The sequence below is a fragment of the Mycteria americana genome, chromosome 6 (assembly GCF_035582795.1).
Source record: "Mycteria americana isolate JAX WOST 10 ecotype Jacksonville Zoo and Gardens chromosome 6, USCA_MyAme_1.0, whole genome shotgun sequence".
Lineage (NCBI taxonomy): Eukaryota > Metazoa > Chordata > Aves > Ciconiiformes > Ciconiidae > Mycteria > Mycteria americana.
Genome location: NC_134370.1, coordinates 26,977,442 through 26,990,030, shown reverse-complemented (window position 1 = coordinate 26,990,030; position 12,589 = coordinate 26,977,442). Strand labels below are relative to the sequence as shown.

Here is a 12,589-nt window from a genome sequence, read left to right as displayed (position 1 = left end):
TTAAAAAGATGGCTGCTACTTAACTAAGAATTAATTGTCCAGGCAAGTAAAATGTATATTGTCATTTCCAAAGATCTCTGGGTATATTAAAATCTAAAGCAAAATAAACGTACAAGAACTGAGACATATTTCTTCATGAGAAACCAAATCAATTGGCGACAGCAAAGGGTTTGTTTCTTTATTTAGCTGAAAGGATGTTCTTTCTCCAAGCTGTCTCACTCTTAAAACTGTTTTTGAAAGAGAAAACTATTACTCCGTGGTGGCTGTGAATCAACAGTGTATTGCAGGAGAGCAGCTACATAGATTGGAATTGTTAGAGAGGACTCTATTGGAAAGAAAGATGTCCATTCCCTAAAAGAACTTCAACCTCTTTTCATTTAGAGCACTGAATTTAAGTATTGTCAGACCTTCATAAATTCTTTGGGCGAACATTATTAGTGGAGTCTCCCACAAGTTAGGAGATTGCCAGGAAAATTTACTGAAACTTCTGTATTTTTTAAAGAAAGCTTGAAATGTGTGTTTGTTTCTCCTCCTTCATAACGTGATTAGAAAGTGATTTAATGTGCCATAAATGTTTGGTCAGTCAAACACAAATGAACATGATTGATGGTGACACTGCACACATTTAACTCATTATGTGTTACTTTACAGCAAATGATTTGTGTAAACAGTCTGCCCAGTATTGGAGGTAAAAAAACCTAAGAAACCTCAAAATATTATATTTGTTCCTAATATTTTCCTTTTGGTTTTAGCGATGTAATCTCATATGGAATCTTTTATGTTCTCTTTGGCACCAAACTGAAGAAAAAGAAAATCAGCTCAAAAAGATTAAGGTTCTGTAAACACTTAAAGGAAGAAAGATAGATTGCACAACAAATGACATGTTAAGCAAAAAAAACCCCAACAAACAAACAAACAAAAAAAACCAAACCGAAACCAACTTTACACGTCTAAACTATTTCAATAGTCCATTCTATTTATAGCACAGAATGTTATCATTGGTGTATTAATAAAAGAATTTGGACTCTTTATTACTTGCATAGTCTCAGAAAAAGATGGAAATACTATACTGTACTGCAATTTTTGTATTGTTTGGATTAGCAAATGTATACCAGAAGTCTATCCATATGAAAAACATTGCAAAGAGTAAGTAAATAGAATAGAAGGCAGAGGTGGTCAAATTTTGTCCCTTTATACAACCATGCAAGCCGATATGAGTTAGTATTGTTGTGTAAATTAATAAAATGTGGAATGTGGTTCTTGAGTGTAACACAAATCCACAAACGAATTAGTTTTGTCTTGCTCTATTGGTAAGATGGTACACCTCATTCCAGATCTGAAAAATGATCTAGAGCAGTCTCAATTCTCCTCTAAGCTATTTTGAGAGCAGGAATGTTCTGTGGGCTCTTTTGGCAGCTGTCGCTCACACCCACACATACACAATGCCCACTTCTCCCACTACATTCCTTTCTAGTCCAGGCTGAAAGAGAGACATAATAAAGCCATACAGATTTACATCAGTCGGGTGCTTACCTACACTGATGGAACACACCAACTGGTTTGCTATTTATTTTTGGCCACCTAGGCAGCCTTGGACTGTTTTAAAGTATGAGACTAGGGTATGCACAGTGAATTTCTTCAAATAAAGGAGAACTTTAAAAGGGGGGTGTGGAGGGAATGCCACTTCTCAACTTACTGTGAAGTTCTTCAGGAGGCTGCATAATAAACTGATTACCTGATCCTCCTCATAGGATTTATACCAAATATTAATGTAGCTTTTTCCCAAAGACATTTATTTTCTAAAAGGTCTGCCTCAATATATTTTTAATCGAGTCTAGGAATTTAAAACTGTTGTGGTTGAAAACTGTTAGCTATTTACAAATAGTATCAGTCCTTGTGATAAGAGTGATGCATTTGTCTCGGACTGAAGTCTACCATGGAGTGCATTTTTCAGTCAATCATTTGAATAGATCAACACCAATCTATCTTTTGCATTATGATTGGATAGAAATACTGCCCTGTTCTGTAAATTTGAAAGTATTAAAAGTAGAGCCTGGATGCCTTTGAGTTCAAACCCATCAAGGCCAGCATCTAAAGAAGAATTAGGTGTCATAATATTTCAAGAATACTCTCTCTGCTTTGACGTACTACAAGACTCTACATTAGTATGAACAATGAAAAAGTGCATATATCTCTCATTTGAAATTAGAGCTAATCTTAATTAGCATATTTGATGTTTTATTAAGCATACTCTTTTCATGCCAATTTTAAAAAATATTCTTGCATATGGAAAGAACTGTGGGAATAATTGGCTGAGATTGTATAATTTTTGTACCAGTAAGGATACTTGTTAGCTTTGATTTAAGCAGGCAATGGAATTGAGTAAAGAGGTAGTTGATAATATATAATACTTAAGGAAATTCAATTATAAGACTGTAAATTTAAGAAGCTTCACTCTTTGCTAGGAATGTATGAACTGCTTTCAGCCAAGTACTTATCTGTCAGATTTTGATATCCATATCTAAAGGCATAATAAAACCAGACATTCACACAAGCAATTTGGGTGGACTGAAAGGGCATTATAGGTGAACATGAGGAAATGTTTAAAATACATTGCTTTCAATGTACAACTTCTTCTCAACTACCAATGAAGAATATTCTGTGTGTACTTTCTTTTTATTCTCATCTATGTTGTTAGAAAAAAATCCACAATGCTGTGGAGAAGACAATTTTAAAATTAAACGTTAGGAAGCCCTGGAAGCGTTCTGAGCCTAGAGGGAGGCAGGAGTCCCTGTGTTAGATGGAAGTAGATGAAAACAGCTTGGAAAGGGCTCAAGAAAATTGCCTCAGTGAAGATGTTATTTTCTAGGCATTTTCTGTAAAACATTTCTCTACATGGACTTCTGGGCATCTTTGAAGAGAAAATTTTATATGTGTTTTAGAAAGGAAATGGTAACAACTTTCATGTTGTTTACACAACATTTTATTTGGGTTTTTTTATATAAGCCTTATAATTTTGGGAAGACCATTCAGAATTTCTGAATTGCATGCACTTAGACAAAGTACTGCGTACTGGGACATGTATGCTGAACAAAAAAAAGTTAGGCAATTAGAATAAAGCAAGATCACTTTAATAACAGAACTAAAATGTTCAAGTGCTATTCTAGAGAGATAATGAATAGAATTAACTCATTAATTTACTGTAAATTTACTGTAAATTTGTGGGTTCTTTTATTATTCGGTTAGGTAGGGTTGTTTATCAAAGTAAATATGTGTCTAAAATATTAAATGGATGATCTTCTTCCAAACATCTGAAATTATTCTCAAAGGCTTTGTACTGTTTTGTGCACTTTCCTTGGTAGTGATGAGCTGAGCTTATTCAATGCTAGGGAGCAGACTTTACAGCTGATTTCATTGTGCTATAAAGAAATTTTCATTATGTCACTTCTTTAATATATATAAAGACACCCCACCATTGTCTCCCTGGTTTTCCTTGCAAAATGCAATAAAAGATCCTAGGTCACACTACAACTCTAGCATGAGTTCTCTGTCCTGATAGTGAGACTTAGATCTTGACAGAAGAGATTATATAGCATTATCAGGTTCAGATATACTCAATCTCTTTCATGTAAATATTTACGTCATTACACTGAGAAGCAAATGCTATGAACAAGGTAGATCAGTTGGGACTATCAGCTGGGACTCCTGATAATTACACTACCAGGGGTAGGACTGGGTGTATTAAGGGTTTAGGTTTTTGCCTGACAATACTAACGGTTGTGCTTGCAAGATGTACATCTTTTTTTCATCTCTCTGTCACCAGGTCTCACTAGCAAGTGATTGTATTATGTAAATATATTTGCTGATTGCAACATTGTATCTATATACAGATAGAGGAGAGCAGAGGAGCATTGCAACTTAAAAAAAGATACAGATGAAAATTGGAAAATTAGTTTTATTCTCTTAGGATACACTATGTCATTTTCCAGGTATTCTTCATATAGGCTATTGAATCAATGGGTAATTTGTTTTATGACTATCCAGGAGACAGAATTGCGGTGTAACATAGTCAAGGGAAGATAATCACATGCTTGCAGTACTAGAGAGCACCTAGAGAGGGCGATATAGATTCAAGTCACTGTGCTGGTTGGCACATTCTGCGTGAGGTCCAACAGTTACCTAAACTCTCTTTACTTTTCTTCCTAGCCATGATTGCAATAACTTAAATTTTTGTTGCTATTTTTTAAAATTTCCTCTCGAGTTTGTAAGGTCTCTGAAGAAAAAAATGAATTCTTACTGTTGGTACCAACACAGTATCCTGTGATAACATTTTGCTATGATTTAACATCAAAGTCAAAAGAAAATGCTATGTACTTATTCTTAATAATTTATAGTGTGGTCACCAGTAGAAGATAGCGAATGATTCCTTGTTGCTGCATTAACCGCTAATTGTACTGTCCTGTTATCTTTCTAGAATGTTGCATTTACTCATGTTGCTCCAGTATCAGCTTTAAGTATGTTAGTCATTTAACTTCAGCGATAAAAATGACAGAATGATCTGCAAAGCCTTCTCCTTAGGATCATGCAGGGGAAGGTCTTTCATAAAGACAGATGTTCGCTGTCTGTAAGGAAAGGCATGTAGAAGTGCCTTTTGTCGTTGCTTGGTGATATGCTTGAGGTGTACAAAATTTGATGAGTAAAGGAGGAGGTCCAAATTAAAAAAAGGGAATAGAATTGTCCTTGATCAATTATTGTGTCTTCATTCAACAGTTATACCTTATATAAGGCCTACAGATGAGGCTAAGTGAAAATGGAAATAACATGCAAGAAATAAGAAGAGGTAAAAAGGAAAAGAATAAATGATAGCAGGACCCAATAATATCAAGGTTTTTTGCTGGGTATTCTTCCCGCACTGAAGTGGTTCACTGCTATTGTGTTTGTGTACTTCATGCCTTCTGGTGTTCTCATGTTGTTCCTCACTGAAGCTTTTCTGCTACGTTTTATTCTGTTCTAGATATTGGGTGGCATTAACTTCTTCTTTAATTACAACAAAGACACATCCTCTCATTCCAAAGCGGTATTTGACTGCTTAATTATTCACAATTTTTGTTACTAAGACAGTATTTTCCAGTAAATAGTAAAGGTTTTATCTGGGGATGGCATGCCCCATCCCTGGAAGTGTTCAAGGTCAGGATGGATGGAGCTTTGAGCAACCTGATCTAGTGAAAGATGCCTCTGCCCATGGCAGGAGGGTTGGAACTGGATGATCTCTAAAGGTCCCTTCCAACCCAAACCATTCTGTGATTCTATGATCTAAATTCCTAACTTCTCAAACTAGCAGTTATTCACAGAGGTAACGATGAACAGGAGATCAAACCTGGTGTCACTCTCTGATATCAGAACTAAACTAGCACATTTGGCTTCCTGGAACCCACAATACTTAGTAAAGATAGATTTATGCTTTCTGCTGGAATGTGTTTGTTCGGCCAACAAGCAAAGCTTTACCAAGAAAACTTTTCACTGAAATGAAATCTATTCTCTTTGTCTCAACTGTATTAGTCCATACTGTACAAAGGTAGACAATACAAGTATCCAGATTGTCAGGAGCTGAAATAGGATAGACCAGTAATTATTTGCAGTAACAAAATTATCTTTGTAACCATAAAATTGAAACTACTGTAGGTTTTTCTTTGTTTTTCAAGTTAAAATCAAGGTTGTTGTCATCTTTGTAAGCACAGCAATATTTTCAGGTAGGCTAAAATCAAGGTATAAATTTCACTAACCAGATATATAACTGTCATAGTTTTACTGAATGACATTTGTGGTAACCTTGATTAGTAGCATCTTGAACCAAACTCACCCCAAATTCAGCTCTTTTTGCTTCTATAAAGTTTACATAACATTTAACTATTCCCCATTGTTTTCAGGCAACTGACATGTGAAACATCCATTTTGTAAGTGCATATGGGACAGATTTTTTCATCTCTACATTAACAGTTAAGTTTGGCAACTTACTCTTAATGTATAGATAAGTATGGGTAAGTAGTAGATAAGTATCAGTAAGTCCAGAGATGGACTGGATGACAATCACTCATGTTATGGTTAAGTATTTAAAGGAAAATAAACATACATTATGAAGAACTGGATTTGTTTAGGGATTCAGTTTTTGAGGTTAACTGCAGCAGCAGACTTTAAAATATCATCACAAAGGCTTAAATCAGTCAAGAACACAGTGAGCCCTAAAGTATTTTTTCTCACTTTAATAAATTATTGATTTTGAAATCATAGATTGATCATAGATTGATCATTTGAAATCACAGATTGATTTTGAATCATAGAAATGGTTTTGAAATGAATACCTTACTGACGTGGATTATTGGAGAAACTGATTATGTTTATCTGTGGAACCTTATGCTATTAAAACTCAGGGTAGCTGCAAGACTCAAGGAATTAGGAAAGCAATATTGAACACTGGAGGTTCTTAATAATTGTTTCATTTCTAGCAGACTAGCAGGTAGTGCCTTTCAAAAAATACCAGGCAGGTGACCATCTCTCTCTTTGAAATCACAGGGAAAACGTCATGGTTCAGCTGGAGATAAAATGCAAAGATCATCTTTAGTCCATTATTATCATTATCTTATAATAACATTTTATGGCATCCCAAATATCAGCAATTCTTTAAATTCATTAATTAACATTTCATGGTATCCTAACAGAACATATCTTAAACATTCCAATCACTTCATGAAGGTTAATTTAACACTAACCAGTATCTACGAAGCTTGATCACTGCTTTGTGAATGAGTTTGGATTTTTCCAGTCCTTTCTTGGTCCTTGACTAAGGGTGAGCACTTAACTATAGGTCTGATCTGCAGTTCCTTTCTCCAAAGCAAAACCATCTGCCTAAAGAAAAGAAAGCAAGGGAAGAAAGTAGAAAGGAGAAACACGTAATGTATTTGTATATTTTTTCCAACCCCAGGTGGTGTCAATCTAAGAAAAAGCCACAAAATAGACCATAAGTTACAAATATGTCCTTGCTGTCATTACTCTCATTTTTTACCAAGCCTGCACTTTATCTGTTTTCTGTATATAAAGAGTTGCTGATCAGCATCACTTGCAAGCTTCACATAAATAAAAGGGTTATAAAAAAAGTGATATGACTTCTCTGTGTGTGGTGGAGAATAACACAACAATGCAAATCCCTTTTAGCATCCCACATGGTCTCTGAATGGTGAAACAATTTCTATGGAAGAAATTTCTCTTGATTGTTTGCAGCCCACTTGTCAGGGAGTGTATGATTTGGAACATCTCCATATTGCAATTTATTCTTGCAGTTGTTTACTTCTCCAGAACTAAAGTAACTGTTTACCTGGCAGCCTATCAGCAAGAGAAGAAAATTTAAAAGAAATAAATTCATTGCAATTTATATTTCACTGGTTTCTTAAAAAAGTTTCCAATCCTTCTGTTCTTTAGCACATTCTTTTGAAAGAGTGCCTTTTCACTAGTTTAACATGGGGAAAAGATTGGTGAATCCCAAATTAGTACTCAGCCTGTAGGATAAAACTTATGCAAACTTACATAAAATGCTATACAAGTCCTGTCAAAATAGCTGTGGAATTCAGATTTTTTTTAATGCTGGAAAATTGTTTGTCCAATAGACATTTGTGTCACACCAAATTCCAATGAAAGTTATATTATGTTATAAAATTATATATAATAATATAATACAAAAGTAATAGTAGTATTTAATAAGGTAATATAACAATACAATAAATTTTATTTAATAATATACTATATAATAATGATATAATCTGAACTTTATTTTGATTTCTTTTTTCTAACTTAAATCATTATGTCAAAACACACTGTTGTTTCTTTCTGCTTTGTGCTGTTCAGACAATGATCCTAAGCGTGTCAGAATCAGTAATGAAGGTTCAAGTGGTTTAAACAAGCTGTGGATCAGGCTGTTACAGGGAAGAGGTACCTTTAATTTGTAAAAGAGTTTGAAAAGCTCAGCATTATTATGATTAGAGCATTCCAACACAAACCACGTGTGCACATGGTATGAAAATTTTCCAGTTAGACAATTAGCAGAGCTGTAGCTCTTATGTGTGCTGCTAGGACACTGCACTCCTGACGTGCTTCTGCAATCATAGAGGCTCAGCTGTAATTCCCTTTCTGAAGCCTTTTAATGTAGCTGTTGCTTTATTTCCTGGTAATGAACAATATAATCCTGGTTTTGCTCACTGAGCTTAGTATGTATGACAGTACTGCATCCCTCACTTTTTTGGTACTGTCTATCCATAAAACACTAGTTTGACATGGAATTGGTCTTGCTGTCTCTTAAAGCTTTTAAAGGTGAAATTTTTTCTAACATGATTTAGACATTTTTTTACAGATTATCCTGATTAGTGGGAAAACAAGATGTCTGTATGATTTAAGCATAGAATAAGTGACGGGGTCAAAGCGGGCAAAGAAGATAACCATGTTATGAGCCTAAAAGAGGAGTTTGAAAGAGGAGGTGGTAACACCGCTGATGGGGAAGTGAGATTAAGTACTCTATCAGTGAAAGCACTGTCAGTTGGTGGCTATACATCCTCTTGTATATGTCAGTTAGGCAGGCTGACATTTTCATTTGGATAAAGGAGTTAAGAGGAAAATAGAAAGCAAGACATACAGGACATTAGCCTAGAGAAACAGTTCTGTTGGTATTGTGGGTGATGTTAGGTAATGATATGGTAGAGAAGAGAAACAAAGAGGCAGAGTCAAGGGCAGAGGCTTATCGAACTGCAGCTCTCCAAAAGAGCAAAAAAAGGAGCAGGAAGAGGAACATCACTGCATTTCTATAGAATTCTTATTTTGTGGGGGTTTGTGAGCTTCATGATTTGGAACTGGAGTAAGAATATGGAATACAGAACTATAACTTAAAACTTTTAGAAAATATTAAGTGTTTAATAAAAATGTATAAGAAGGAACAAGACTCTTGGGGAATGAATAGGACTCCATAACCATTATAACTTTTGTTTTTAAAATGTAGTTTACTTTTACAGCTTGTGCTCATATAATTTTATTTCCTAAAGCATGTAAGATTTTAAAAGTTCCTAAAGATTTAATTTAAAATTTAAAAATATCAATTACTTAGTTTAAAAGCTTTGTTAAACACTTAATGTTTTCATCTGATTGTACCTTGTTTAGAAGCATAATTCAGAGTAGAATAATAAGTACAACTAATGAAACAACAACATAAACAAACCAGTTAAAGAAAAAAATAGAAATAATATCCAGAAAAAAGTCTTCAATTATATCTGTGTAGTCATGAGTTCATTTTTAAATTGAACAGGCAGAAAGCCAGTTGCTGGATACATTATAAATGCATAGAGTAGGTTGTTGGTCACAGGCCTGAACTGTCTGGTGATTAGAGTATGTGCTTTAATTTTTCCCATCTTAAATTTTAATCCTTTTTTGAATGTACATGGTGAGATTTCCTTTAAACCCTGTATGTTATGCAAGAACTTCTTGCTTTAATGCTGTTTTAAAACAGCTGTAGTTTGACAAAACAAAGATAAATTATTGCTTAAAGATGCTTTTCACAATTTGATTTGTTGCTGAATAGCTGAAAAATTAATTTGGACACCTTTACCCAAGTCATTTACATCCCATGTATTAATTTCTTTTCTTGAATACTGACAGAGATGTATACTTACATTGCTGTTTGGAATATATGTTCATAACAAACCCCACAGTCCTCCTAACATACCATAATGCTTTTACCATAAAGAAATTACAGGCCTATGTTTTGCTGCCATAAGGCATTTCATACCATTAAAATCATTGACTGGCTATTATCCAAGGCATTTGACATAGTGAGTAGTAATGCAGCTGCACAAAATTTTAAAGCAGTAATAAGTTGTTATGGTATTGGACTGAATTCTTTGATAAGAATTTCTGAAATGCTGAGAGTTCTCTATATAATGGAGAAATGGCTCATACTTAGCTGGTTGCCATTACTGGCTCTGGGACTTTAGACAAGCAAGATCAGCAGTGTAGATTAAAGCACTTGAGCCTTACCTGCAGTAATTTATGAGGATGGATGTTCCTGAAGCATCCTTTTTGCCACTTCATTGGGCCTGGCTACAGCTCTGTTTCCTGGAGGATTAGTATTCTCATCTCTTTACACAATGTAGACTGAGCTTGGGAAAAGCTGGGGATATCAGAAAAAGACAAATTGTGATTTTTTTAAAGAGATATATAGTTATCCAAGTCCTTCTCAAATAATTTGGTATTTGGTACTTCAGGTAGCTTTGCAAATGTCTACCAATAGTTTTTTAAAAAAAATACTTTCTCATTATGGCCTTCACATCTAAACTCAATACTGTCTCACTTCCTGCTCTGTAAGATGAAGACCATAATGGGGCTACCTAAACAGTGGAACTAAGAGTTTCTTTATTTTTTCGCAAAGAATAAAATATAGCTTTTAGGCATAAACTAAATTACAAGATAAGTATTTCCATGATCTGTAAAATCATGTGCCTTATTTAAGAAAATTAAAATCTCTGATCTCTCAATCTCTCTCTTTTTACTTGTTTCCTGTTTACTATCTAGTCAGATAGACTCTGGTTAATGAAAATGTGGTAATGTAAAAAGTAAAAAAAGAAATAGATCACATTCTTTTTGCTAGTCTGATGTAATTGACATATTTCTTGCTAATTTTATATATACTGTATAATTTTATATATACTGTATTATGATACATACATTTTTGGTGCTGTGTATAATTCTTGCAAATGTGAATTTCTCTGTTCACAAATTTATATAGCATAATTTGTGAATAAAGCCAAAGAGATGATTACATGCAGGAATGTCCCATCGTGGTTGAAATTTTAGCTCTATTTTAATGTGATGTAATAAATAGGGAAGCAACTGTTTGATGTGAAGCCTTAGATATTTCAGGCTGTGTGTTTGTGTTGGTTTCCCTAGTTTGCCTAGGAAGGTCTCATTGGGAATGACAGTCAATCTTGAACAAACTTTGGATGAGGGCACAAATTACGGTATAGAGAACTGGGATTTCAACAGTGAACAGCTTCAGCATATGCCATATTTCCAGTCATATCAGCTAGCTTTGTATTTGCTCTTCTGAATTATAGTGCTATTCCTGCCAATGGATACTAAGCGGCTCAATCCAGTTACCTTCATATAGGTGTTTGATGCTAATTGAAAGACCTTACAGAGTGTGTGAGACATAAGCTTTATAGATATGACATGGCATCCATGGACCCCAGGGCAGCAGCTGGAAGCTAGGTGGGATTGCACGCGCATCTCAAATATCACTAGAAACTTCTGCTTAGGAAAATATATTGAGTTTTTGATGGTAGTCCTGTAGCACGTCTGACTTTCCTTCCTACCTTCAACAGTAAAAGATCTCTGAATTTAGCAGTAAAAATTTTCTTCAGTTGTTGTCTGAAAGCACTGATGACCATTGAAGAAATTGTTTCAATGTATGTTTCTCATATTTCCTTGTTAGTTATAGATGCAGAGCAGAAAAAAATTTATAATTTTAAACAATGAGTTTTGAGTGCTGATCAACTTCTAAACAAGGTGAAAATAATTGAAACATTGTTAGAGAGACGCAAATAACAATATAATTCAACCATTTCACTAGAGAATTTTCAGAAAGAGAAAATTGAGAAGCTTTTTTCCTCAAGCTCTCTACAGCCTTGTTTCACCTCATGCTGAATGTGCTTGCCAAGAATTGTGTATTATTTTTACATAGGATACTTGATTCACTGACTACATGGATTCCTTTTTTTTTTTTTTTTTGGCATTCCAGGAAATCCTATTAAAATATGCAATATTAATTGCCATAACAGTCTACTGAGTTATTTGTTAAAATCTGATTCATGTTTAAGCAGTTGTTTGTAAATTTTAAAGAAAGCTTTTGGTTTTACTCAGAACTCTGCATCTGTGTTTCTTTGTTTTAGATTGAGGAGGATACGTGGCAGAAATACTACCTGGAAGGAGTTGCAAATGAAATGTATACAGAATATCTGTCTAGTGCCTTTGTGGGTTTGTCCTTCCCTGCAGTTTGTGAGTAAGTAGAAATACATATTAATATATATAAGTATATGCCTTTTCTCAAGTGAAATCTAAGGTTTCTGCAGGAGACCTTTTCACTCTGCTACAGTCCTAATGTTGCTACATTAGATGGAATCCAATAAAATAAACATTAAAGCAATCACTGCATGGAAGTATTCCAAACATTTGTAATGCCTGTTTTCAGAAGAGATTGGAATTAAGTGGTTGTAAATGAAAGCATAAATGTTGTCAGTGTCGAACAAATTCATCAGCAATCCATTCAAATTGAGTTATTTACTCGTAAGTGCTGTCCTATTGTTTCTTCTAATGATTCCCATTCTTTGAATAGTGGTTGTCAGCGTCACCGTCTTGGCTTATGTCCCATTCCAAGGAAACTATTCATTAATTGAAACAGATGTAGTGGAGTCATATAAGCAGTGTGGCATGGAGAGCTCTGTGGAAATGGTTGCAAACCACTTTTAACAAGTGAAATGTGTCAGAAAAAAATGTCTATTCT

General features: G+C 34.5%; 1 protein-coding gene across 9 annotated transcripts in view; it reads left to right on the top strand.

The window, feature by feature from the left end:
• Window positions 1–12,589, top strand: part of KCNMA1 (potassium calcium-activated channel subfamily M alpha 1) — a 532,021-nt gene that overhangs the window by 383,600 nt on the left and 135,832 nt on the right. For all 9 annotated transcript variants that reach the window (XM_075505159.1, XM_075505158.1, XM_075505166.1 and 6 more), the window contains one exon: window positions 11,979–12,088. In XM_075505159.1, coding sequence (XP_075361274.1) covers window positions 11,979–12,088 — 110 coding nt within the window. The remainder of the gene's footprint in view (window positions 1–11,978; window positions 12,089–12,589) is intronic.